Raw genomic sequence first — 27603 nt, forward strand, 5'->3', positions numbered from 1 at the left:
TAATACAGTCACGTGAAAGGTGGTGTTGTATTCAGGGCATGTAGTCAACAATAACAATAATTATTACTAATGAAGAAATCTAATTATGTTTATGAGACATAAAACCCTGCTTGAGAATTCGATACATATCTGTAATAAAAGTATTTGACGAATTTTATATCACGACTTTGAACTACAACTACTACGGTCACCAGTCTCGTCTGTCATCACACTGAAATGAATTAGTCAGCATTCATGATTTTTCCATTTAACTGTAACTTCGTAATATTTAACTTCTAATAAACAATCCATTACAGATTTGCTATATGATGTTGTATCTCTTGACCTAAAGTACATCCCTAAATATAAAACAAATCAAGGAATAAGTAAGGAAAAAATAAAGAACAGATTAAACGCAGAAACGAGTCGGGAGACGGCAAAAAAAAAAAAAAACACACTTGAAAGAACAACCTAATCGTTTCAAAGACTGTACAAGAAGCCAAACCCGACCATTGGCAGCCACACAACTGAACAATTATCACCGAAAACAAAACGTAGGGGAACCTCATTTGCATTCGCGGGAAACTTCTGAAGTGCAAGCTGTAACACCTCTGAAGGGTTACTCAAGCCATATGCTGACGTCTCGAAAATGACGTTTATGAGGTTCGAAGTTCGCACGATGGAGTCGGTTTTACGAGCGTGTTACATTGCGCAAAACTTCCTGGAAAGCGCGGCTGATTGAAATCGCCTGGCAGATGTTGGCGGCGGAGGAAACACGCGCTATGCGCTGTGAAAATCTTTTTGGGTTATCAGATATATATATTTTTTTAGGCTATGCTTTATAATAAAAGTATGCTGTGGGTTATGCATTATGAAAAAGTAATTTTTTGGACTGTACACTGTTACAGTGCCAAACTTCTTGGAAAGCGCAGCTGATCGAAAATGCCCATATGTGAAAAATAGATATTTGATAATCATGCGTTATAAAAACTCTTTTTTATTGGTTGTACAACACGCCTTTGGAACTAACTGATAGGAAAGCTTCAAATAATAAACACGATATATGATGCAAAGCACATTTTTTTTGGTCAAATTACAAAGGAATACGTGTGTGTTATGCGCCATGAAAGTTTCCTTGTGTCATGCGCTGGGAAAAAGGTCTTTAGTTTTAGGTGCTCTAAAAAAAAAAAAAATTAGCCTTATCCTTCAAGGGGAAGGGTGTTTTTCTCCTACGCAATATGAAAAGGTACATTTTTTTTTATGTCACGAATGCAGGTACAAGTCACGTTAGTGTTATGCCTTTAGTTAAAACAGTGTTTGGTGCTACGCGTTATAATAAATATTTTTTCTTTGTTATGCGTTATGTTACGGTTTCTTATTTTAGTTACGCGTTATGAAGAAAAGGCATTTCGATCTGTTAGGCCTTATGATAAAAAAAAAAGTTATTTTTATGTCCAGAATTGGAAAAACACACCTCCAACTTACTTCAGTGAGTGAAGTCCTATACGAGAGATGCCTTTGGGACTGGCAATGCTAAACTCACATCCAGCCTATATCCACAGAAATAATAATAATAATAATAATAATAATAATAATAATAATAATAATAATAATAATAATAATAATAATGTGTGTAATAAAAATCCACAATTATATACTAAGCTGTATTACTATGCAAACGACAAAAGCAAAGACTTTCGAACACCGTTCAGGTGCTCGAAAGTCTTAGCTTTTGTCTTTTATATAGTAATATAATTTACTATATAATTGTGGGTTCTTATTACACAGATTGTTTTTCACGAGATTGTGAATTTCTTAGCAGCAGCAGCAGCAGCAGCAGCAGCAACAACAACAACAACAACAACAACAACAACAACAACAACAACAACAACAATAAAAATAGTAATAATAATATTAATATTAATAGTAATAATAATACTAATAATAATAATAATAATAATAATAATAATAATAATAATAATGATAATAATAATAATAATAATAATAATAATCAAGAAGAAAGTACCACTCATTGATGTCGCAGTACCATGGGACACCAGAGTAGATGAGAATGAAAGAGAAAAAATTGATAAGTATCAAGACCTGAAAATAAAAAATAAGAAGGATATGGGATGTGCCAGTGGAAATTGTACCCATAATCATGGGAACATTAGGCACGATCCCAAGATCCCTGAAAAGGAACCTGGAAAAACTAGAAGCCAAAGTAGCTCCAGGACTCATGCAGAAGAGCGTGCTATTAGAAACAGCGAACATAGTGAGAAAAGTGACGGACTCCTAAGGGGCAGGATGCAACTCGGAACACCACACTATAAATACCAGGAAATCGAATAGGATGACTGAAATAGAAAATAATAATAATAATAATAATAATAATAATAATAATAATAATAATAATAATAATGGACTTGTGTGACTGTATTTTTGAAAAGGTCAGAGTGAAGCTCAGCAGCACAGTATTGGCTCGAATTCCTAAGGCCCCTTTCAAATAAATTGTACCCCCAAAATAATCAACTTCCTTTAGTAAAGACACACATAATCTTCTTCTTTTAACGTGCTTTTTTCCCATTTGTATGGGGTAAGCACGATAATTAGAGGAAAAGAGAAAACGAGATGAAACTATAAGGACACGTTTATCTATCTGAATGTAAGCGGTCAACGTTCTCTAAGTAACAGCCCTGGGATAGAGTTATTTGACAAATAACTATTAGCACATTATTGACATGAAAACTTGAGTTAAATAAACCAGTTTTTTCCAGTTAAAAGAGACGCGCAGTTCACATAAACAATTCAAGTGACGAATCAGTTTTTATTCTTAACAACAAAATATTTGAGAGAGAGAGAGAGAGAGAGAGAGAGAGAGAGAGAGAGAGAGAGAGAGAGAGAGAGAGAGAGAGAGAGAATTATTTCTGATGATTATGATGTGAAAAGTAACTCGTACTGTTACAGTACGTGTAAAGAACCCTCCATATCTTCAAAATATAATATGGTGTTGTATCATTTTGACAGAATGCAGATCGCAGCTCGCTCTATTTCTCTCTATCTAACTCTTTCTCTTTGTCACTTGCTGCGACCCACAATAATCGATACACCACCAGGTACATAATTTACTACTCAGGTCCATAGCAACACGGTGAGTGTGTTACAGCTTACACAACGAGGTTCAGAGAGAGAGAGAGAGAGAGAGAGAGAGAGAGAGAGAGAGAGAGAGAGAGAGAGAGAGAGAGAGAGAGAGAGAGAGTTAGTTTCAAGATAATTGTCGAGCGCTCAAGGGCAAACAAGAGGGGAGAAAACTGAGGGATATTTTTCCCATTAAAAGCTCTTCCGAGGTGCACTCATTAAGGAAGGAGACGAAACGTCAACAGACACAAATCACAGACGAACCTTTCGTTTTTCATTGGATTATTTATCATTCTCTATTTTCTTTTTTGCAATGACGTCTCCCTAAGAGGAATGGAATAACAGGAAAATTAAATTATAGGAAAATTATCATTTGCTGATAATTTTCTAAAGAAAAGAGTTACGTCAAGAGGGGGAAAAAAAACCTTCCTTTGTTTTCTTGAAAGTCAGAACGAAAATCCAATCTGTTTGACACCACTCGAATCAAAACAAAAGAAAACAATCGCTGGGCCTCGTTCCAGTGATCCTTCTCGCAAGGGAATGAGAGAAGATGAAAACCTTTTGTTTCCTGAGGAAAAAAAGAAAGAAAAAAAACTCTGATCTGTTTGCAATCACTCGAATCCAAACAAAAGAAAACAAGCGTTCGGCCTCATCCTCACGAAGCGGAGACTCCTGCCTCCCGGCGCGCTCGCTCTTCAATAACTAATGGCACTCGAAGTCAAGGCTTATGAATAGACACAGCTCTCCCGTTCGAGGATACTCAGGTGTAAATTTACCTTCTTCGTGTTTAGTTACCCGAGACTGCTGTAATTATAATCCTTCTCCGGTTTTTAATCTTCGCTCCGGATCTGAAGTCAACACTGGTCTTAACGAAGAAGACCTTTCGGATGAGGAGAATCCATCCCAGACACAGTTCGATTTTCTATATTGATTCTGATTTTTTTTTTCTCAGTGATCCCTTTCTTTGAGGAGTTCTTGGCTTGCAGTTAGTCTGGGTGGTGTCGTGTTTGTATCCTATGTGTGTTTCCGGATTTTGTTTTGACTGAGTTCCATGGTAAACATAATTTATGTATTTCCTTTCACAAGCATTGACACCCAGTCAGCATTCTAATATGTTAATATGTTTAGAATATATGTATACATGTGCAAGATATGTATGTATGTATGTAAGTGTGAATATATATGTATGTATGTAGTGTGTATATATATATATACATACACACACATTATATATATACATATATATATATATATATATATATATATATATATATATATATATATATATATATATATATATATATATATATATATATGTAAGCTGTAGTTAAGAGAACAGTGAAGGTGACTTTCAATTTCCAATTCTCTCTTCTTCCGATTACAAAAGATGGAACTGATGTCCTATCCATAATATTGAATTGGCCTCCTCATGCCAATATCAGTTTTATTATTTCTTTAGCGTAATAATTATGTCGTTTAATTATCCTTGGATTTCGTTAGATGGGATTTTTAATATTAAGCAGCACAGGAAAGACATAACTATAACACGTTGAATGTTGGACTTGAAATTTGGAGTAGGATTAATGACAAACATTATCACTTAACTCGAGTATGAGTGATCATCGCTTAATTTTCAAAGTCCCAAACTAATTCAAAAGCGAAAATTTTAACATAAAAAATTTCTATCATATTTACTACCATACCTCTTATAATTTCTGAGTTATATCATTTGTGTGCTAGAAACATTATTTTCTGTCGCCTTTACTTGCATAACTCTTATGATTTCTTAAGTTAAATTATTGATGTGCTAGAATGAAGCAACAATTTGAAATTCGGTCGGTGAAAACGTCCCATTTTTGACGACCCCGAAATTCAGTAACGATACATCTCAAAGAAAAAGTAACGCAAAAAAACTTTTCCAATAGAGCCGAACTACTCTATAGCGATGGGCTTTGGTCTGGAAGGTGTGATTTGGAGATATTCTCAATGGTTCCAGATTTATAGCGGATTTTCATTTTAAGAGAAAAATGGAAAAATGAATGAAATGTGGTGGGTGAATTCCGTGGAGTTCTCAGTCAAAAAATTTTTTTTTCCCGACTCATGTGTTTCAATTCCAAACACGCGGGAAGTTTCGAGAAATCTTTGGAATTCTGTTTTTCGTATAGATACTGATAAAGTAAAAGGGATTTACCGTAACTGTGATAAAGATTACCAGATTATTATTATTATTATTATTATTATTATTATTATTATTATTATTATTATTATTATTATTATTATATTCCAGTGGAAAACACAGGTCCAGAGCGAAGTATAATGAAAAAGAGAGAACAAAATAATCAATAACAAACAAATAATATATATACATAAAATGATGTACAGAAATGTGTAATTTCTTCCGTATTTTTGGTAATGCGGAAACATCTTCAAAGTCACGTTTTGCCAATGAAATAGAGGTGAGTTGATAATCTGAGTTGATCAGTTTCCGTTTGAGTTCTGATGCCAAATTGCGCAACTTAGCCAACTTTTGTGCATAAGGTACTTTATGGAAAGACATATGGAAAATAAAAAAAAAGTCCTAAAATACTTTTAAATCTCTACTCGTACTTTATCCCAACATGAAATCGACGCACCGAAAGGTAAAAAAAAAAAAAAAATGCTTATCGGAATGTAAAATCATTCCTTGAACCATACATGTACACACGGATGACGAATATAAAAAAAAATCATCGAACAATATTGAAGATGGGCGTGCGTGGGCGCCCAGATATCCACGAGCGAAATGGCGAAAAACGACGAAGAGATATTGAAACGCGTATGGCTTTGATACCGCACCGTAAAATTAATTAAAATACGCGTACCGAAGCGGATGCGTCCCGTCCTAGTTTTCGTCGCATTTGCGCACGAGACCCAGGGACAAAAAACCCACGAGAGCTGAATGAATTGTAATATGAACAATCCTCTGTCCACTGCTACGATGCACCGAATGAGTTTCATACACCCGCTGTACTTGCGCGGGCATACTCCTGCCGGATTTGAGAGGTCCTGATGCGCCGGTTTTGAGGTCTGAAAAATAGGTAGGCCTAGTGGTCTGATGCGCTTACGGTAGAGAGTAATGCTTATATTCTGCGTATCATTCGTATACACGGCATTATCCTGCATCATCCCACTTTATTGACCATCTTCGCTTGAATGCTTTCATCCTCAGTCTTCCTTTAAGCATATTTATCATATTTATTATTAAGAAATAATAAATACAATATAATAATATAATAAAATTCTGTTTACTGGTAGCAGACTCAATTTCGAATAAGAAAAAATATCCCCATCGAGTTAGGGAATGACCTATAGTGATAATTTTTTGTTTACTTCTGATCAAACTCGGTCCGTTCTGTAACATCAATTTTTAAGAAAATAAAACTCTGAAAATAAACATATGACCAGCGATAACGTCTGAAAAGAGTGGTGCACTTAATAATACTTATCCTTATAATTATGAATAAAGTAAAATTATTTATTTATGTATTTAAATATGTATATATAATATTATATAACAATATTATATATTATAGGAAGGCCGTTCTCGGCTCGGGTTGATCAGGGCCTCAGGGACTTGAGAAGAAATGTTACTTGGCCCTCGCTGGGAGCTCTCGTGTCCCTTGGAGGGCGCGGCGCTCCAGGCTTCTTGGGGGGAGCTGTCTGGTCAACCTTTGCCCGCGTATTCCTTCTCCTACTGGAGGGGAGTATATGATCCGATATAATCCGACTCTTGTTGAATATTTAGCGTCGTTTTCTGGGTGGTATAATCTCACAACTTAGGACTTTATAGGTTGGTCTTATTTGTTTTGTCTGTGGATGCGCTGGGTGTCTTCGATCGGCTCCATTATTATTATTATTATTATTATTATTATTATTATTATTATTATTATTATTATTATTATTATTATTAATTCTATACTTGGTCTTCTCAATCTTTCCTTATGACTCTTTTCTCTTTCCCCCGCCTCAGTACTGGACAATAAATAGCCATTGTTCATATTCTGGTACATAGATAATACACTAGCAGCGATTCACAGCAGTCTTTATTTATCTTTACCAGAATACGAACCTTGCCCAGTTACTGCCCAATACTGACGTGGAAGAGAAAAATGTCACAAGAGAAGATTGAGACGATTTAATGTATAATTAAATTATGCAGCCATCTTGTTTAAGTGAAAAATCGAATGCACAATTACAGGCTGATAAAATGAATAAATCAGGACAGTAACAAATAACCCGTGCATTATCATCTCAGGGGAATAACTGACGGATGTTGCACTCGAAGTCAATCGGGAAATTGATAATAAACATTAAGAAGACCAACTCATAATATCTTTTTTATCAAGATCAATATGATAATGCCTTTTTTCTTATCAAGATCAACATTAGAGTAACAAACTACTTTTCCACGGTATCGACATTCCTAGCAAAACAACAAAAACAAGAGCGAAATCTATGAAAAGAAAGTGGGCAGATATGCAAGATAAATGAGAAAATGAATAAATAATCTTGTAGATGCTACAAGCATCCGGCGTTTCCGAGCAGAATATATACATATAAATCAAACTGACAACGTTTCCAGGCAAACAAAGACAGACGCAGATCTTCAGCAATAACTGACACACAGCGAAGAGATTCAACCGCCAGGATTTAGTGGGGAGTAATGTTTCTCCCCGTCGAAACGCCTGCCTGAGGAAGTCAGTGTATCGACCAGCTGTAGCTCACTCGACGTAACTGTGCAGTGTTTATGCCGCTAAGCGTCGACCACAAACCACAAACATCACTTACCCATTCGCATATCATAACAGTGTACCTGTGCTGTACGGTGTGCAGGATTTACGTGCTACAGGCGCCGACGACGGTCGGAATGTGTCCCGTATTCTACCTTCTAGAGTATCTTCGTGGATATCTGCTCTCCCTTTCGGTATGAACCCGTATCTATCTATCTATCTTCCTTTCTAATTATGTATGTATGTATGTATGTATGTATGTATGTATGTATGTATGTATGTATGTATGTATGTATGTATGTATGTATATGTATGTATGTGTATATATATATATATATATATATATATATATATATATATATATATATATATATATATACATACATATATACACACATATATATATATATATATATATATATATATATATATATATATATATATATATATATATATATATATATATATATATATATAGGTATGATTTTTATCTGGATGTTTGTTTAACATGGAATTTCAAAGACAGAAAAAAATAGTAAAAATTCTGAGTGAGGCCCTCTCCGGAATACAGACAAAGATAGTGGGATAACACTGCTTACAGTCAGTTAGTTTGTGGAATTTGAAGTTATAGCTTCCCAAATCTGTCCACCGGGAAGAAAGGACAGTTAAAGAAAACTGGATGGATAACTACTAAAAGCAAGATATGCTGATAAAAGCAATGCATTAGAAAGTTTAAGGTCAGACAATTTGTCATGGGAGACAAAAAAAAAAAGTTGATGAAGAACTGATGAAAACAAACCTATTACTTGTTAAGTCTTACTCTGTGGTCTAGAAATGCATTAAAAGCACACATGACAACTGAGTGTAACTGCAAGTGATATGCATGCATTTTGATGTAACAAACCCAAATGAGAGATCAAATTTCAGCCCTCAAGCGGCCGATCTATTAGTTGTTGAGTCTCATTATGCGGCAAAGAAATGTACTACAAGTACATATGACAAGTGACTGTAATTTCACGTGATATAAATGAATTTTAATGTAATTAGGAACTAAATGAGAGAAGAATTTTCAGCCTTCAAGCGGCTGTAACTAGCATCCAAATAGCTTGGTTCTACAAACACAAGACAGCACCGACCTCGTCAAGGCAGGAAACATTATTTTCTTCTCGCCCAAAGCACTTTGGATGCGTGTTCCAGCCGCTACAGGGCTAACACTTGGTCCCTCATTTAATTTCCAGTTACATTCGCATTCATCTACGTCACGTGAAAATGTAATCTACAGCGCTGCTTATTTTGGAGCGCGAGAAAGCTGTCTACGGAAATGTGCTTGAAGCCGACAGCTGGTAGGCACACGCGTGGCACTGACTCATTCGACCGGGCAGGCTAACTGAGGAGAGCCTCTCATATATATATATATATATATATATATATATATATATATATATATATATATATATATATATATATATATGTATATATATATATATATATATATATATATATATATATATATATATATATGTATGTATTCTCATATTTATTTGTTTGACACATGCAAACATATCAGTCACTAATGGCACAAGAAAAATCCCTTCAGCTTTTAAGGTCAAACTTGTTGACCTTTTTTTAGCCATTGCAGTGATCTGAATGAAAGCAAGAATTATTCTACGTTACCAGATCATTAATAAGAGAAGTATATGAAAATATTTAAACCGGTATTATAAAAGCCACTTAAGAGAAACCAAATACAACTTACAGCGTTTTGTATACTCTAATCCTTGAGGTCTTCAACAAGCAAATGAAATAAAAAAAATAACGCGAGACTATTGAGTAAACTGGTAGCTGCATTCAAAAGAAGATAAAAGGGATAAGTTGTATATATCCTCTTGATTAATTTGACTGAGAGGGCTTCATAACAGAAGCTCTGAGCAAACATACTTCCCAGAGATACTGCACGTTTGGAAAAAGCAATCCGGATTTGAATATGTAATGGAATTAATTACGCAAATTGTAAGATATCCTCTTGGTAGAACATGATAAAAGAGGCCTTTCTTTCTTTTCATGAACGAATCATATTAATCATGACTGCGAATTGTTTTCTCTCTTTTTTTTTTCTTTCTGCTAGTATGAATAAATTATATGAATCAAGCGAATACTATCGGTGCCATTATTTGCAATGGGATGTGATCTTGAGTTCTGTTTGAATTTTACCGGATAAAACAATAAAAAAAGCAGGTAATAATTACTGTTGCATTTCTCCTTCAGTTGACGTCTAGGTTAATCACCCCGTGCAGAAAGCTTCCACATAAGCCGCTTCATGTCTTTTCACAGAAGCCTCATCAGCATAACGTCTACCCCAACTCTTACCTTGCAAGCATTCTCTTGACTCTTGGATGAATGTTGAGGCCTTTCCGTCTCAATACCCAATCCACTTCATCTACTATTCCCTTCCTAGGTCTCCATTCTCTTCACACGACCAGACAAACAAACTACGTGCGTACGTGTTACATTTTGTGGCCTACTTCGCTTTCATTTTAATAATAATGTAAATTTCTAGAAGATGAAAAACTAATACACTAAAATATTCACAGATAAAAATGAGTTCATAACGGAACAGGGGAAGCAGTCTCCTTGTTAATCATTCAAAGCAAAACACCAACTTGTTAATCATTCAAAACAAAACTTGATAATCATTCAAAACAAAACACCAACTTGAAAGAGATATAGTGCATGTTAAGTCAATATTAACTGATTGGAGAATCAGCGTCGTTATCTGGCGGGTCATGTAAGGCGATAAAGAGAGTTATCTTACACGTAAGATAATGACCGCGCAGCTTATACGCTCATACTTGGATATTGCCACAGTTTCTCAACCTATTCTTCTAGTTGCCCAGGCACTCGAATACACTTCCTCCCGTTTTTTTTCTTTGTTAGTATTCGGCTTGCGTTGTTATTAGTTTTCTGTAAAAGACAACTATTGAGATGGCTATCTGTCTGTATGTCCGCACTTCTCCCGTCCGCCGCCCTCAGATCTTAAAACTACTAAGGCTAGAGGGCTGCAAATTGGTATGTTGATCATCCACCCTCCAATCATCAAAGATACCGACTTGCAGCCCACTAGCCTCAATAGTTTTTATTTTATTTTAGGTTAAAGTTAACCATGCTCGTGCGTCTGGCACCAAAGGTGCCAACAACACAGGCCACCACCTGGCCGTGGCTGAAAGTTTCATGGGCCGCGGCTGAGAGTTTCATGGGCCGTGGCTGAGAGTTTCATACAGCGTTATACGCTGTACAGAAAACTCAATTGCGCAGAAGAAACTTCGGCACAGCTTTCATTTGTTTATAACTTGAAAACAATATCAACATGCATTTATTATTATATGTTACACATATTATTCAGCCTCATTTTCCAAAAACTCTCATCGTCGTCATTATTCTGGGGAAGTCCATTGCATGCATCTTCCGCTTCGTTCAGAGAGAGAGATATGATACATCATCAAATTGTAATTCCCAGTGTTGTCGGAGATTCAGAGTTGATGACAAGAAATCTTATATTTTATGCTCAGAGAACTAGGTAAGACATTTCTGAGAACAGCTAAAAAATAGATAAAATAGGATTCTATGTAGTGATATGCACAAGAAATGGCTGCAGTTTCGTAAAGGCGATACCTCAAATTTTGTATACGACATCAATAAAAGATTAATATGTATAAAAGATAAAAATGCAAATCATTGCTCGGGTTTACCGATGTAAATAAGCAACCGTAAGAAAACATTTCAAGGAGCCATATAGAAAATCACGTCGAAAATTGGCAAGCCATGCTAATTAAAAATACCATCCGTGCTGTTTAAGATCTTAACGTAGTATCTTAAAATCAGGGTTCCCTTTACCCTCGGCTGCAATAGTTGTCCAAATCACGGTCATCTCAGGACTGGACAAAGGTTCATACCAACGCATCAGCAGAAAGCCAACTCTAAACCCCATATCTGGTCCAACAACAAGAGCCGCAGCTCTACTGTCATTTGCAAGAAGATGAAGAAGACTGGGGAGGAGGGGGAAGGGGACGGGGCTAGGAGGAGGAGGAGGAGGAGGAGGGGGAGGAGGAGGAGGAGGAGGAGGAGGAGGACGCCATATCGCACAGGAATCATCTGAAAATCACCGGACACAAAGCCAGCACCTCCGTCAAACGAATATTCTCGTCGCATGTCCTCCGCCGAATACGGCTGACAGCGCGCTTTACAATACGCCGCCCTTAAAACCCCCGGATTTCCTTCTCGATGGAGATGTTTTTGACCAGGCCGCGGCTCCGCTAATAACTAAATGTAATGCGGAACGACAGGTAATTAAAGCTAACCCGCTGCGGGCGTGTTAGGGGCGGCGAAGGACAGGTGGGTGATGCTAGTTTTCCCGGAACTCAATTACCGCGCTAAATTTCTGACAGGCAAACCTATCAGCAAAGGGCATCAACGGGCTTTGTGCCTGGGTGATACCTCCCGCACCCCATTTACTCTTTCCAGGGAGCGAAGGATGCAGTTACGCCTTTCTGAGAATATCAAGAGGGCGGTGTTTCTGGAGTTAATATATGTATATAAAAGTAACTGGTCACTTTGCATATATACATATATGTGTGTGTGTGTGTGCATATATACAAAATATATACATAAATATATGCATATGTATGTATGTATGTATATATTTATATATATATGTGTGTGTGTGTGTGTTTATACACATCCATATAATTACAGACACATACACACACATATATATATATATATATATATATATATATACATATACATGTATATATATACATATATATATATATACATTATGCATATACGTAAATATAAATTTATATTTACGTATATGCATAATATATATATGTATATATATACATATATTATGCATATACGTAAATATAAATTCACATACATATACAGTAGTTATGTACAAACATGTATATATGTATACACACACACACACACACACACACACACATATATATATATATATATATATATATATATATATATATATATATATATATATATATATAGTCACAAAGTGATCAAGTACCTGGTTATGACACAAATAAAAGACCAAAAAGTTACCTCACCTCAGCCAGACACTTGAAACCTCATAACAAAAATATTAAGACTGGTACTCTAAAGGTACAGTAATCCCATAAAGCTTGCTTATCACTTGGAAAAATCAATCTAACTTTATCAAGTTATGGATGAGGTAACAACTAATAAGCTATAAACAGACTAGCGGAAAATGGGCATCACTTCAACAAATACTATAATTGTTTCCCTGGTTCTATTTCACTTTGATAAAGGAGAACTAGACAGATATATCACTTACCTTGTATACATTCATTAATTTCTCCAATCACTGGTGGTCAAAATGAAACACTGTGCTCTTAAAACTTTAAACAGATAAATTTATTTCTAAGTTCAAAAGTTATAGCAGAGTTCACAATCTCAAAAAGATTTACTATTACTTGACAACAGTGTAAGATTTAAGTATTTCTTAGTCAAGATTAATTCACAAAACTTTAATTTATCAAGAAAGCAATTTGGTTGAGTAAAATTCAAACCCTTAACTCTCACTCAAGTTTTTAGATATACACCTGATTAACTAAACTCAACACAAGTGTTCACCAAAATATTACTGACTGCAATCCATATAAGTATTCTCTGAAATCTCAATAATAAGTATGCACTAACAAAATGCTAAGCAATCACCAACACAAAACTTTGGAACACACTGCGTAATGATAAAATTAGAGCAATAAGATAACACAGACATATAAGAATGAAATATGCAAAAATGGAAATATACCAACAGCAACTTCACTAAGACAAAAATATGTTTCAAGATTATATCAATCTTTCGAAAGATTACCTTCACTTAAAAAAAAAAAAAATAAACTCGCATCTTTCTAAACTTCCTCAAAGACAACACTGCCAAGTCACAATTATTTGCACTTAATAAAATATAGTTAGCAGCAAGACACATTAGAACTCACTGTAAGAGATATTAACGACTTCTTATCAAAATAATAATTCTCTATCACAATAACAGTACAAAATATATCAAGTAAGAATCTTACCTTCTGCAACAGAAAATAGTAAAACACACTTTCACAATGCTTGCACAATATAAACACCTTAGATCATTCTTACAAAATGTATACACTTCGTGGGTGAAATTGACAAAACTTTTGCTTTTGAGGAAGGAGGATAACCAACTTTATATATATACCCTTTGGACACAATACTGTATCAGAGAGAGAGAGAGAGAGAGAGAGAGAGAGAGAGAGAGAGAGAGAGAGAGAGAGAGAGAGAGACCGCTGCTATCTTTGAAATCCCCAAGGCAACTCCCAACTCTGTCTGACTTCCCTTGTATATATATGGTAGGTCCTAAGGGGTTACTAACTAGTCCCTTCAGTCTTTGAATAACGGATTTCTCCTTCCACCTCTCAGTATACATGATACATAAACTATACATACATTATACATACAGGTATACATGTACTGTATGCATACGGGACTGGAGCTTCAAGCTCCTTATCTCAAAACTGACATTTCCTGTCGTGGATTAAGCATGTGAGCAAATAGGAAAAAGTATTTTGGACCAAACTGGTTCAGTTGTCAGCGTGTCAACTTCATCTCTCTCACTTCCTAATTCTTTTCTACTCAGATTATGAAAACATAATAAGGCATAGGTAAAGATAATAATTTCAGAATAGGCACAGAGAACAAATGTGTAACAAGCACTTGGCCGATAACTGTCATCTCATCAAGATAAGCAAAGTGGCCTCTTCGAATAGGACTTCCCTTTGGTCAAAAACAGATGGGTACACAGGAAATGGTTAAGTGATAAGAATCCTAACCTTTCTCTCACTCGGCATGTTACGAATTCGATTTCATAACACTCAGTATTCATTTTAATATACTGCACAATATATTAAACAAATGAAAAAAAAAAATTCCAGAATCACGATACACAATTTATCTGTACGAAAAAGACATTTTAAGATCATATTATCATATCTCACAACAAATGACGAATCTGCACGCAAATCATCAAAATTTTCACAGAGACACACATCATATTTGTAGAATGGTTTTATATATTATAACACATTATAATAATAATATATATATATATATATATATATATATATATATATATATATATATATATATATATATAATATTACATATATATGCAGTACACATATATATATATATATACATATGTATATATATATATATATATATATATATATATATATATATATATATATATATATATATATATATATATATATATATGCTTATGTAGTATATAAAAGTGGTGGATATGAAAATAAAAACATTTATAGAATAAATGTATAAGAAGCGACGTCTCTCATTCAAAACAATAATCCTACATCTGCCCAGCGTCTAAATTTAAAGGGGTTCGTATCGCAATGAGATAATGTATTTCATAAACAATTAGGGCGGACGCTCTACCTGGCGGCGTACATAATGTTGATGTCAAGAAGTTAATTCTTGACGATCATCTGTCTGATTTATTCTGTAATTGCTTTCTCTCCCCCCCCCCTCTCCCTCTCTCTCTCTCTCTCTCTCTACATACACACACACACACAAATACACACACATATATATGTATATATACAAATATATACTGTACATACATATACACACATATATACAGTATATATATATATATATATATATATATATATATATATATATATATATATACATACATACATACATATATATATATATATATATATATATATATATATATATATATATATATATATATATATATATATATATATATATATATATATATATATATATATATATATATATATATATATATATATATATATATATATATATATAGAGAGAGAGAGAGAGAGAGAGAGAGAGAGAGAGAGAGAGAGAGAGAGAGAGACAAATAGGACGACGAAAAGGAGGTGATACATATTCAGCTTTATTTACAGCCAACGTTTCAAAGCATGGCTTCATCATCAGGGCTAAAATACAAAAATAACAACAATTAAAATCAATACAAAGGACTCGGTAAAATCATTAACGTTAAAATATAGATATTAAAACCGAAACATAAAAGTTAAAACCAACCTAACGCCTCAAGAAAAGAAAACTGAGTGACCAAGAACGGCACCAAAAGGACGAAGGGAACTCTTAAGCAATAAACAGAGGGGCAGAAGAAGACTGACTGTTCAAAGATGGAACCAGTTGTTTGATGGTTAACAACTCGAGGATATGGAGAGAAGTTTCATCAGCAGCTTGCTCTAAAATTTCAAAATCGTCATAGGAAATACAAGCTTTGCATTGTTTAGAATGTTCCCTTATGTTAGAAAACTCCTTCTTACTCAATGTACACCCTGTTCTATGGCTAACGCCACGATGAGAGTCAACTCGCACTTTCAGCATTCTTTTGGTGGATCCGACGTAAGTCCCGAGATTACATCTCAGGCAAGTATACTATAGACCACCAAAGAACGCATAAGGTTAGGAACAGTGTCTTTAAATCTAAAAAGAGAGCCAATTGTTCTTGGATTACTTAGAGCAGGTTTGGGATTGAGACAGTAAAAGTGTTTCTTTAAAATCTGCCTCAGCGTAGTTAAAAATTTTTCATCGTTCGTAAAGGCAAGGAAACATAAAAATCAATTTTAGGTACTGTAGGTACAGGAATTTTTAGTTGAAATTTATCATTCAAGAATTTTTTGAGATATTTCTCAAATAAAAGTTTAGGGTAGCAGTTATTCTGAAAGTATTTTCTAAGGAACTCAACCTCATTATGAAAAAGAGAGCCAGTCTGAGGAGAGAAAAGGCTCTGTGCAGTAACGTTAAAATACTATTAAGCTTAAAACTGTAAAAACATGAACTATAAAAATTTGAACAAAACCAGTATACGTTTGTTTCCGGAAGACAGAAGTGGAGAAGTGCTGGTTGGATCTGGTAATTAACACATCAAGGAAAGGAAGGCACTCATTGTTTTCATGTTCTATGGTAAATGCAATACTAGGATGGAGATTGTTAGCGAGTTCTAAAATTGTTCAGCAGCCCCTTTACTTTTAAAAAGTAGAAAAGTATCATCAACATACCGTTTATAATATAAAGGGCGAAATGAGGATGAACATTGGCTAAAAAGCATTTCCTCCAAATGACACATAAAAACATTTGCCAGAATTGGACCCAACGGAGATCCCATAGCAACACCGTCGACCTGCTTATAATGCTTTCCATTGAATAAAAAATCTGCGTCCAGCACAGCCAAATTTAAAAGTTTTTCAAAATCGTCTCTATCAAACCCTTGATTGATAAAACCTGGTTCTATAAAATTCTTATCTAAGATAATTTGTATCGTTGCCTGCAACGGTACAATAGTGAAAAGCGAGACAACATCAAGGCTTACCATATACAGATCGAGGTCCTGAGTAACAATCTCTTTGGAAAACAAAGTGGAGTTAGTGAGGGTATGCTAATTTTCTGAAAATGGTTGCAATAGTGGTACCAAAAATTTTGCTAACTTATAACTGGGAGTATTATAAGAGGCCAAAATAGGCCTTAGTGGAATTCCTTCCTTGTGCACTTTCGGTAAGCCATATAAAACCATAAGAAGAACCAGATGTGTACAGATCCCAATATGTATGTTCGCTGATTTTATTTCTGTCCCTAAGTGATTTTAAAAACCTATTAATTCTGTCTTCAACTTTAAAGATTGGTTGAAAGTAAGGAGAACCAATGCATTCAAATTTTGACCGGTCAGATAAGATAGTATTCATTTTTGCAACATAATCCTGTTTACTGAGAATTACAGTACCTTTGCCTTTATCAGGTTTAGTGATGACCAAGTTTGTCTTTTGAGACAACTGTTTAAGAATGTTAAAATCATCTTTCTTAAGGAAAGGCAACCAACCACTCCTGAAATTCAAAAACGATTTTTGTGCGAATTGAGGTATTTCACCCTGAAAGTTTTTCAAGTCAGGTAAAATGCCTAACTTACGAAGGCGATTAAATAGTAATTCAAAGGGTAAAAAGAATCTTGAGTAAGAAGGTTTAAAATTAGGTAAACAAAAGTCTAAACCGAGGGATAAAAGAAACTCCTCTCTCTCCGACAGGCAACGATACAAATTATCTTAGATAAGATTTTTATAGAACCAGGTTTTATCTATCAAGGGTTTGATAGAGACGATTTTGAAAAACTTTTAACTTTGGCTGTGCTGGACACAGATTTTTTATTCAATGGAAAGCATTATAAGCAGGTCGACGGTGTTGCTATGGGATCTCCGTTGAGTCCAGTTCTGGCAAATGTTTTTATGTGTCATTTGGAGGAAATGCTTTTTAGCCAATGTTCATCCTCATTTCGCCCTTTATATTATAAACGGTATGTTGATGATACTTTTCTACTTTTTAAAAGTAAAGGGGCTGCTGAACAATTTTTAGAACTCGCTAACAATCTCCATCCTAGTATTGCATTTACCATAGAACATGAAAACAATGAGTGCCTTCCTTTCCTTGATGTGTTAATTACCAGATCCAACCAGCACTTCTCCACTTCTGTCTTCCGGAAACAAACGTATACTGGTTTTGTTCAAATTTTTATAGTTCATGTTTTTACAGTTTTAAGCTTAATAGTATTTTAACGTTACTGCACAGAGCCTTTTCTCTCTCCTCAGACTGGCTCTCTTTTCATAATGAGGTTGAGTTCCTTAGAAAATACTTTCAGAATAACTGCTACCCTAAACTTTTATTTGAGAAATATCTCAAAAAATTCTTGAATGATAAATTTCAACCAAAAATTCCTGTACCTACAGTACCTAAAATTGATTTTTATGTTTCCTTGCCTTTTACGAACGATGAAAAATTTTTAACTACGCTGAGGCAGATTTTAAAGAAACACTTTTACTGTCTCAATCCCAAACCTGCTCTAAGTAATCCAAGAACAATTGGCTCTCTTTTTAGATTTAAAGACACTGTTCCCAACCTTATGCGTTCTTTGGTGGTCTATAAGTATACTTGCCCGAGATGTAATCTCGGGACTTACGTCGGATCCACCAAAAGAATGCTGAAAGTGCGAGTTGACTCTCATCGTGGCGTTAGCCATAGAACAGGGTGTACATTGAGTAAGAAGGAGTTTTCTAACATAAGGGAACATTCTAAACAATGCAAAGCTTGTATTTCCTATGACGATTTTGAAATTTTAGAGCAAGCTGCTGATGAAACTTCTCTCCATATCCTCGAGTTGTTAACCATCAAACAACTGGTTCCATCTTTGAACAGTCAGTCTTCTTCTGCCCCTCTGTTTATTGCTTAAGAGTTCCCTTCGTCCTTTTGGTGCCGTTCTTGGTCACTCAGTTTTCTTTTCTTGAGGCGTTAGGTTGGTTTTAACTTTTATGTTTCGGTTTTAATATCTATATTTTAACATTAATGATTTTACCGAGTCCTTTGTATTGATTTTAATTGTTGTTATTTTTGTATTTTAGCCCTGATGATGAAACCATGCTTTGAAACGTTGGCTGTAAATAAAGCTGAATATGTATCACCTCCTTTTCGTCGTCCTATTTGTTCTATATATATATATATATATATATATATATATATATATATATATATATATATATATATATATATATTATATATATATATATATATATATATATATATATATATATATATATAATATATATATATATATATATATATATATATATATATATGAACCTAAATACTATTAATTTTGTTATTCTTTTTAATATTTATTTCTTATTCATTCCCCATACATGTAGGCATACTGACAACTTCATTACGTTGTAGGTATATTGAAAACATCGTTACATTGGAGTTTCTATTTTCAAGAACGATGAATCCCGATAGTGTATCCAGTCGGGTTAACTGGTAAAAGCGGAGGTAAGCTTAGTAGTAACAGAAATTACTATGATGAAAATGTTTCCATTGATAAAGAATATGTTTATACAGATGCTTACCATAACATTGAAGACAAGAATTTCGAAGCCGTCTCGTATACCAATTTTAAGTCTCATGGATCTTTGATACTGAGACGCTTTTAAACGTTTTAAAATTTGGCAGAGTGAGATCAAACACTCTTCGATTACCTACAGAACACAAATGTTTCTATAAACAATAACTGGACGAGGATAAGCAGGAGACAGATTCCTGAACTGTACGAATCATGTGTTTGCTAATTATAAAAGGATTATGAATACCAGTGGTACCAGACGCATGGTTAGTGATCATACAGAGATTCTGAATAAATATGCATTAATGTCTGCCCATAAAGTTACTGAAGTTATTGGTAAAATGGCGTAACGAACAACGGAATCTCCACCGTGCTCGGATGCGTGAGTTTATAATCACTGGTCAAACAAATATAGGTCTAAATGTCTTGGATATACCTGGTTCCTACTGATGACTTCTTCTCTGTACTGTGTTTGTGTAATATCTGGTTTGAATATGGTGTTTTTGGTACAATCAGGTATTAATGAATTGGTAGGATGGATTGGTTAGACGTAAATATGGTTGAATGGAATGGCTATTCCGTGAAAGACTGCTTAACCAATTAACGGCCTTCTCAACGTGTGGCGTAAAACTACGTACACATTATCAGTAATAATAATAATAATAATAATTTGAGCGTGATATTTTATTTACTCATTCCAAAGGTCGATTCTCAAGAGATCATAAGCAAATACCGAGAATTTCAATCGCATAAATTAAAGTATATTAAGTATATAAGTACATATTAAGTATATAAAAACTTCACTTCTATTGAATAAAATTATTATCAAGAGGTTTGGCAACTTGGCTAACTTCTGTACCAGAGACAAAACTTCCAAAAAATTAGATGCCACATACACCTGCGTGGAATGATTATCAACAGAACGCAACCCCTCCCCACCAACACACACACACACACACGCACACACACACACAAATTATGACATTCATGCTCCTATCCTGTACGCAATCTGTCTCTACTTCAAGGATATTTAGGCCCTTCCTTTCCAATACTCCCTTCAATTCATCTACCTAGCACAATTTCTTGGTCTCTCATTTCTTATTCGTAATTTATATATATATATATATATATATATATATATATATATATATATATATATATATATATATACATACATACATATATATATATATGTGTGTATATATATATATATATATAATATATATATATATATATATATATATATATATATATATATTCGTTTTTTCCTTAAAACTTTGCTGGACCTTCACGCTTTTTAGATATTCAGTTAAATCATTATGATTTCTAAGATCTGTTTTACTAGTTAAAAAGTTCGTGTTTTTTTATATGCATACATACGTGTGTGTGTGTGTGTGTGTATATATATATATATATATATATATATATATATATATATATATATATATATATATATACGTATATATATATATATATACATATATATATATATATATATATATATATATATATATATATATATATATATATATATATATATATATATATATATATATTACATGAACTTTTTAACTAGTGACAGATTTTAGAAACCATAATGATTTAACTGAATATATAAAAAGCGTGAAGGTCCAGCAAAGTATTAGGGAAAATAGGAACAAAAAAAAGCTCGAATAGTGGAACCAATGGGTAGAGACAGTTCAAGCCAGGAGAATAACCAATCAAGCGACATGTAAATGCAAATGAACTATACTTCCCTCTCCTTTTTGTTCGATTACATTACGTATAAGCGGCATGATACCAAAAATACCTACATTTGTAGTTCGTTGGACGAGTCGGTAGAGTTCTCGGCTAGTACTCTGCTAGGCCCGAGTTCGAGTCTCCGGCCGGCCAATGAAGAATTAGAGGAATTTATTTCTGGTGATAGAAATTCGTTTGTCGGTATAATGTGGTTCGGATTCCACAATAAGCTGTAGGTCCCCGTTGCTAGGTAACCAATTGGTTCTTAGCCACGTAAAATAAGTCTAATCCTTCGGGCCATCCCCAGGAGAGCTGTTAATCAGCTCAGTGGTCTGGTTAAACTAAGGTATACTTAACTTTGTATCACCTTGATATCTCTCTTGAACATGTATATTAAGGCTTTCAAGGTAGTATTATCTATGTCTGTCTGTCTGTCTGTCCGCCTCTTTCCACACCAATATGGCCTTTAAAGAACGCGTTTTTCTTGACCGACAAAAAAAAGGAACATTTTTTTATACGAACTTTACTTCCACAAAATTTCCAAACAGGCACTCTCAGAAATGATTCCTTTCATCCAGTTTCGAATTATTAGTTTCCGGCAAATGAAGAAGCAAAAGAGAAGATCAATTTGATAAATGATTTTCGATATATGTCTATTTTCAGTTTCCACTATTATTTCGATTTATCTTTCGAGTCGTCAACGGTACGAAAGAAATTTCGACGATGAATAAAATATGGTTTCCCATGTTAATATTCGCTTCCTCCGAGCTTTCTTAAATGATTTGCTATTTATGCCGGTGTTCTCGTTTCATTATTGTTTATATATTAGTTTTCTCTTTTTTCTAATTTTATCTCTCATTTCTTTCTTGTTTATGTCCTTTACTTGCTCTAATTCTCATTTCATTCTTGTTTTTGTGTTTTCATTGTCATTTCATTCTTGCTTATCTATTTTTAATTTTTTCTTTCTAATTTTCATTTAATTCTTGTTTATATATATTCTTATTTTTTTTTTGTTCTAAATCTCATATCGTTCTTGTTTATGTATTGATTTTATTCTTCTCTGCTTCCTAGGTCGCCTGGAGCGAGTCGTCGATGGGGCATCTGACGAAGCCTTGGCTTGGCTTAAGCAACAGATGGCTATCATTAGGGGCGAACCACATACCACTGTTGGTCAGTATTTTGCAGAGAGAGAGAGAGAGAGAGAGAGAGAGAGAGAGAGAGAGAGAGAGAGAGAGAGAGAGAGAGAGAGAGAGAGAGAGAGAATGATTTCATCAAGTGATTATGCAAGATGTGGGGGATTTTCTTTCAGAGTATATGTGAGCTGAATGAAAAGCTAGTGAACGAATAAATGTCTAGATAACAGTGTTAACCTGTTATTAGTTAACGGTGTAAAACTCTTACATTATAAAATACTAGATTAGTATGTCCCTTTACCGTAGTAATAGTGGTAGTAGTGGTGGTAGAGGTAGAGGTAATGGTAGTGGTAATGATAATGGTAACGGTAGTGGTGGTAGTAAACATGGGCAAGAATTTAGTGTTTACCTGTTTGAAAGTGCATCTGAAGCGTCTAAATATGTACATCATTCTCTTGCCCAAGGCAACTGAAGTCACTGGAGACAAACAAATAAACAAGGAAACAAACAAGCTAACAAACAATCAAACATAACAAACAAGGAAACCAACAAACGGTTCGAACGGAGCATCAACGCTTTAGCAGCAAACAGAACCTTTCGCCCAGAGGAAACAATTTTCCTCTGGCAAAAATTATTCCTTGACGTCATAATATCGCGCTTTGAATACTGAAAGCCTAAACAGATCAGGATTATGAAATATGTAATTGGACTGGAGACCAGAATGTAGCAGATTTTGTATTTCGAAGGGCTGAGACTTTTTTTCTAAATAAATAATCATTCGAAAGTTTGACTGGACTCGGAAGTAAAATTTAGGCCAAAGGCCAAGCGCTGGGACCTACAAGGTCATTCAGCCCTAAAATAGAAATTAAGAATAAAAGTGTTCTAAAATTGTAACAAGGGAAACCTTGCAATTGCACTATGAAACAATTGTTAGTTGAGGGTGGAAAGTAAGATGGAAGAAATATTATATGAACGGAGGTACAGTAAAAGGAATGAAAGGGGTTGCAGCTAGGGGCCGAGGGATCGCTGCAAAGAACCTTAAGTAATACCTACAGTGCACTGCGTGAGATGCACTGACGGCGCTACCCCCCTATGGGGATCGAAAGTTAGAAGACACGGAAAATGAATTTACGAATGTCCCGATCGACCTGAAGTAGGTAGAGATACCGTCACGGGTTTTATATTCCTGGACTTTAATCCTGGCCTTAGACTTATAGAAATTAACAAAAATTGATACATAAATAAAAAATAAAAATAATTAAATGATACAAATAATACGGCAACATAAAAAAAGTTGCTCTGGTATCTATGGTAACGACAGAGACTTCTTGAGCACCCTAATACGGATTCGTTCAGCAATTTCCTCCAAATTTCCTTGTCAAAATTGTTCCACTCCTGTTAAAACATTTCGAGCAATTCCACTCATGACGTTGCAGATCTTATGGACAGTCAACCATAAAAGTACCGACATACAGGTGAATTCAAAATCTGTCTAACTTCGCAAGAAGCGTTAATTAGGTTGGAGGGAATCGTGTACTTGATTTTGCATGTGGAAAAAATGGAGCCTTTGAACAAAAAAAAAGTTAAGTATATCTTAGTTTAACCAGATCACTGAGCTGATTAACAGCTCTCCTAGGGCTGGCCCGAAGGATTAGATTTATTTTACGTGGCTAAGAACCAACTGGTCACCTAGCAACGGGACCTACAGCTTATTGTGGAATCCGAACCACATTATGAGGAGAAATGAATTTCTATCACCAGAAATAAATTCCTCTAAATCTTCATGGGCCAGTCGGAGAGTCGAACGCTGGGCCAACAGCGTGCTAGCCGAGAGCTCTACCCACCCCTCCAATGAAGAAGTTCTATAGAAAGCAGGTTCCTTTGATGCAGAAACCACAGTATTTTCAAAGGTGGTAGTCACTCAGTGGTGGGAAGCTTCACTGTGTCAATAATACGAATGAATTTTGAGAAACCTCCTACTCAGTGACTAAGTAATAATGGAAACAAGCGGAGGCAATCCAGGGAATATTGTATCTGTGAGTCAATTTGAGTGTTGAGGAACAGACTGACAACATCGACATACCAAATATCGTGCTGTGATTTGAACAAATTTACAAAATGTACTGAAGTTACAGCATTTCACGGTTGTTCTGAGGCGTAGAATTTTTAAATGAGTGCAGAATTTTCACTGTATAAAAACAGCAAAGATTTTACTACTGGAGGTCCCTTTCAGAAACCAAAACCCAAAGCGTCGTGCGCATGCTCAGAAATTCGATGCATGTTTCGATGGTCCAAATGATGAATTTAAGAATGCATGATGATGGTGATGATTATTCCTGATGAATATACAAACTTTGGAGGAAGCCAAGTTCCACAGAAAAGAACACTTTACCGTGAATAAAGGAAAACACAATAGAGGTTAGAGTAAAGCTTCATATTCATTCACATCATCATTAACAATTAAAAAAGCAATTAATGCATAATATACCGAGATAACTGGTGGTGCTCTTTCCCACGGTGTTCAATTTTAACTAGGATACATTCCGCCAGTGACTATGGTAACACTGGTATTTATATTAATATTTTTAGTAGTAATGTTAGTAGTAGGGGCAAAATTTATTTATATTCCATATCTATACTAGAGGTAGTGTCATTCTGACATTAGAGAGTAAGGTCTAAAATTCTTTTTCACTATCACTTTAATTTCTCTCTAGATTTCACAGAAAAAGGCAAAATCTTCAGAGTAACAGGTTAGGCTGCGCCCACAATATAGTGAAACGTCATAAACACAAGTCAGTAATTTATCGCACACACATCAGAAACACGTTGCTTGTAAGTTAACAACTTATTGGTAGCCTGAACCAGTGCTTCATACGATTTGCCGAAGGTTCGTTCTCAACTTTCGATCACTGACTTGTTATTAACTAGCTTGTGATATGTCTGCAATAAGTTGCTGATGTGCGTTTATGACAAGTATTACCGTAGCCTGAACGCTCCCTTACAGTTACAGCTAACCAGAATTCTCTTTCCCAGCATATTTTCGAGTTACTGTAATACAGCTTTATTTATAAGACTTCTCAAAATCTATCTTAAGCAGCATTAAGGTACAATGCTATTAAAAGGGGTTGCTATATTATTCATCAACTTATCTTGAGGTGTCCCAGAACAGTAAAACGATACTTCCATTATAGGTCTAGCCTGGGGGAAGAGGCGGCCTGCAATAGCGCAGACCAACACGGCTGTACCAACAGACACAGCAGAGTCAGTTAATCCAGTTGCATCAACTGCAAGAACAACGATAGTAGCCACTAGTTCTACGTCGACTCCAGCAACAGAAGCCAAGACTTCAAATGCTGCATTTTTTACAGAAGCCACAGCCTCAGGGAGAAGAACGATAGATCCTTTGATAGAATATGTTATTACAGAGGAAACGGCAGCGATAACTTCGATACTGGATGATATTAACACTCATCCTCCTATATCAGAGATAAGCTCGCTTGATTACCAATATTTTCCTCCGATCAATCATGCTTTCACCAGAGATTCAGAATCATTTCATTTGCATACATATTCTCAAAATAATTCTGCCCATTTCACAACCCCAAACTCAGTGTCACCATCGAACGTGCTTACAATGCTTCCTGAAGTTAGAGAGACTCAGACATTAGATTTTGATAACAGAGAAAATCTGGGCATCTGGAGTGATGCGCACAGTGAACAGTTGGAGGAGGTACCAGATAAAGTTCTGACGAAGGGGGAGACGGCAAATACTCAGCCAAGTCTGGAAACGACTACAAATAACTACCTGTCATTATCTGAAGAAATTCAAGATAGAAGTTCTCTTCTTGAGGGTGCTTCAGTCTTTCCACAGGAAACCATAATTGCAAACAAGAATAATCCAGTAGCATTATGGTACAGTAATGCCACTAATAATCTCTATCTGAACAGAAGTACAGTTAAAAACAACCAGATGTCAAGTTATGTAACTGAGACTGCTGACCAGAAAATTGATTCCAACAATTTCCACTTGAATCCATCCTTATCAAGTAACTCCATTGACCAAGCCAATTCTGTTCCACTCAGTATGCTCATGCAAGAACAAGAAAAAGCAAATTTGGCCGTTCGACCCCCAGTATTTTTTCAGTTTCTTCCAAAATCAGCTTTAGAAAACAATGCCACAAATCCGCTATCTCAAACATCAGCTTCACCGACAGCTAACTGGTATGATATCCTGGTGAATCAAGTTGCCCAAAAGCTCACAACAGCATTGCCTTTGAGTGAAGTGGAGTTCCCTTATGACAGACCAACTTTGCGCCCTCCAGTATATCTGCGCCCTACAACAAAGACACAGTTTCTGCCAACAGTAAGCAAACCCTTGAAACACAATGGACCCTCAAAACCAGATACAGAACTAGAGAATAAGGATAGTTCCAGCCATACCAAACTGCAAAATTTAGAGAAAACCCTTACTGGCTGGACGTCTCAGGTCTCGAGAAGGCCTACACAGATATACAGAAGGCCTATTGATGCTGGTTTGGCAAGTCTTCTGCAGCACTGGCCTCAAGTATCAGGCCAAGTCCAACTACCTCTGACTTCAAATGGAACTTCAAGACCCCTTTTCATTCCCATGTTTACTACTGGCACTCCTACAAGAACAACTACAACGTCGCCTACTACTACAAGTCCCTTGATTCCCATAAAACCATCTCCAAAGAATGAAGTTTCTGAGGACAACAGGACAGGTTAGCTTTATGCTCTATTATGCTGGTCAGTTGAAAATATGACTGACAGGCAAACTATGTTAGGT

General features: G+C 35.2%; 1 protein-coding gene across 1 annotated transcript in view; it reads left to right on the top strand.

Moving 5' to 3' along the window:
• Nucleotides 1–7770: 7770 nt before the first annotated feature.
• The window catches only part of LOC136847118 (location of vulva defective 1-like), a 53988-nt gene continuing 34155 nt past the window's right edge, over nucleotides 7771–27603 (top strand). The window contains exons 1-3 of the mRNA XM_067118459.1: nucleotides 7771–8080; nucleotides 22735–22833; nucleotides 25988–27538. Of these exons, the coding sequence (XP_066974560.1) occupies nucleotides 22797–22833; nucleotides 25988–27538 (1588 nt within the window). The 5' untranslated portion in view covers nucleotides 7771–8080; nucleotides 22735–22796. The remainder of the gene's footprint in view (nucleotides 8081–22734; nucleotides 22834–25987; nucleotides 27539–27603) is intronic.

Source organism: Macrobrachium rosenbergii, chromosome 16, assembly GCF_040412425.1.
Source record: "Macrobrachium rosenbergii isolate ZJJX-2024 chromosome 16, ASM4041242v1, whole genome shotgun sequence".
NCBI lineage: Eukaryota > Metazoa > Arthropoda > Malacostraca > Decapoda > Palaemonidae > Macrobrachium > Macrobrachium rosenbergii.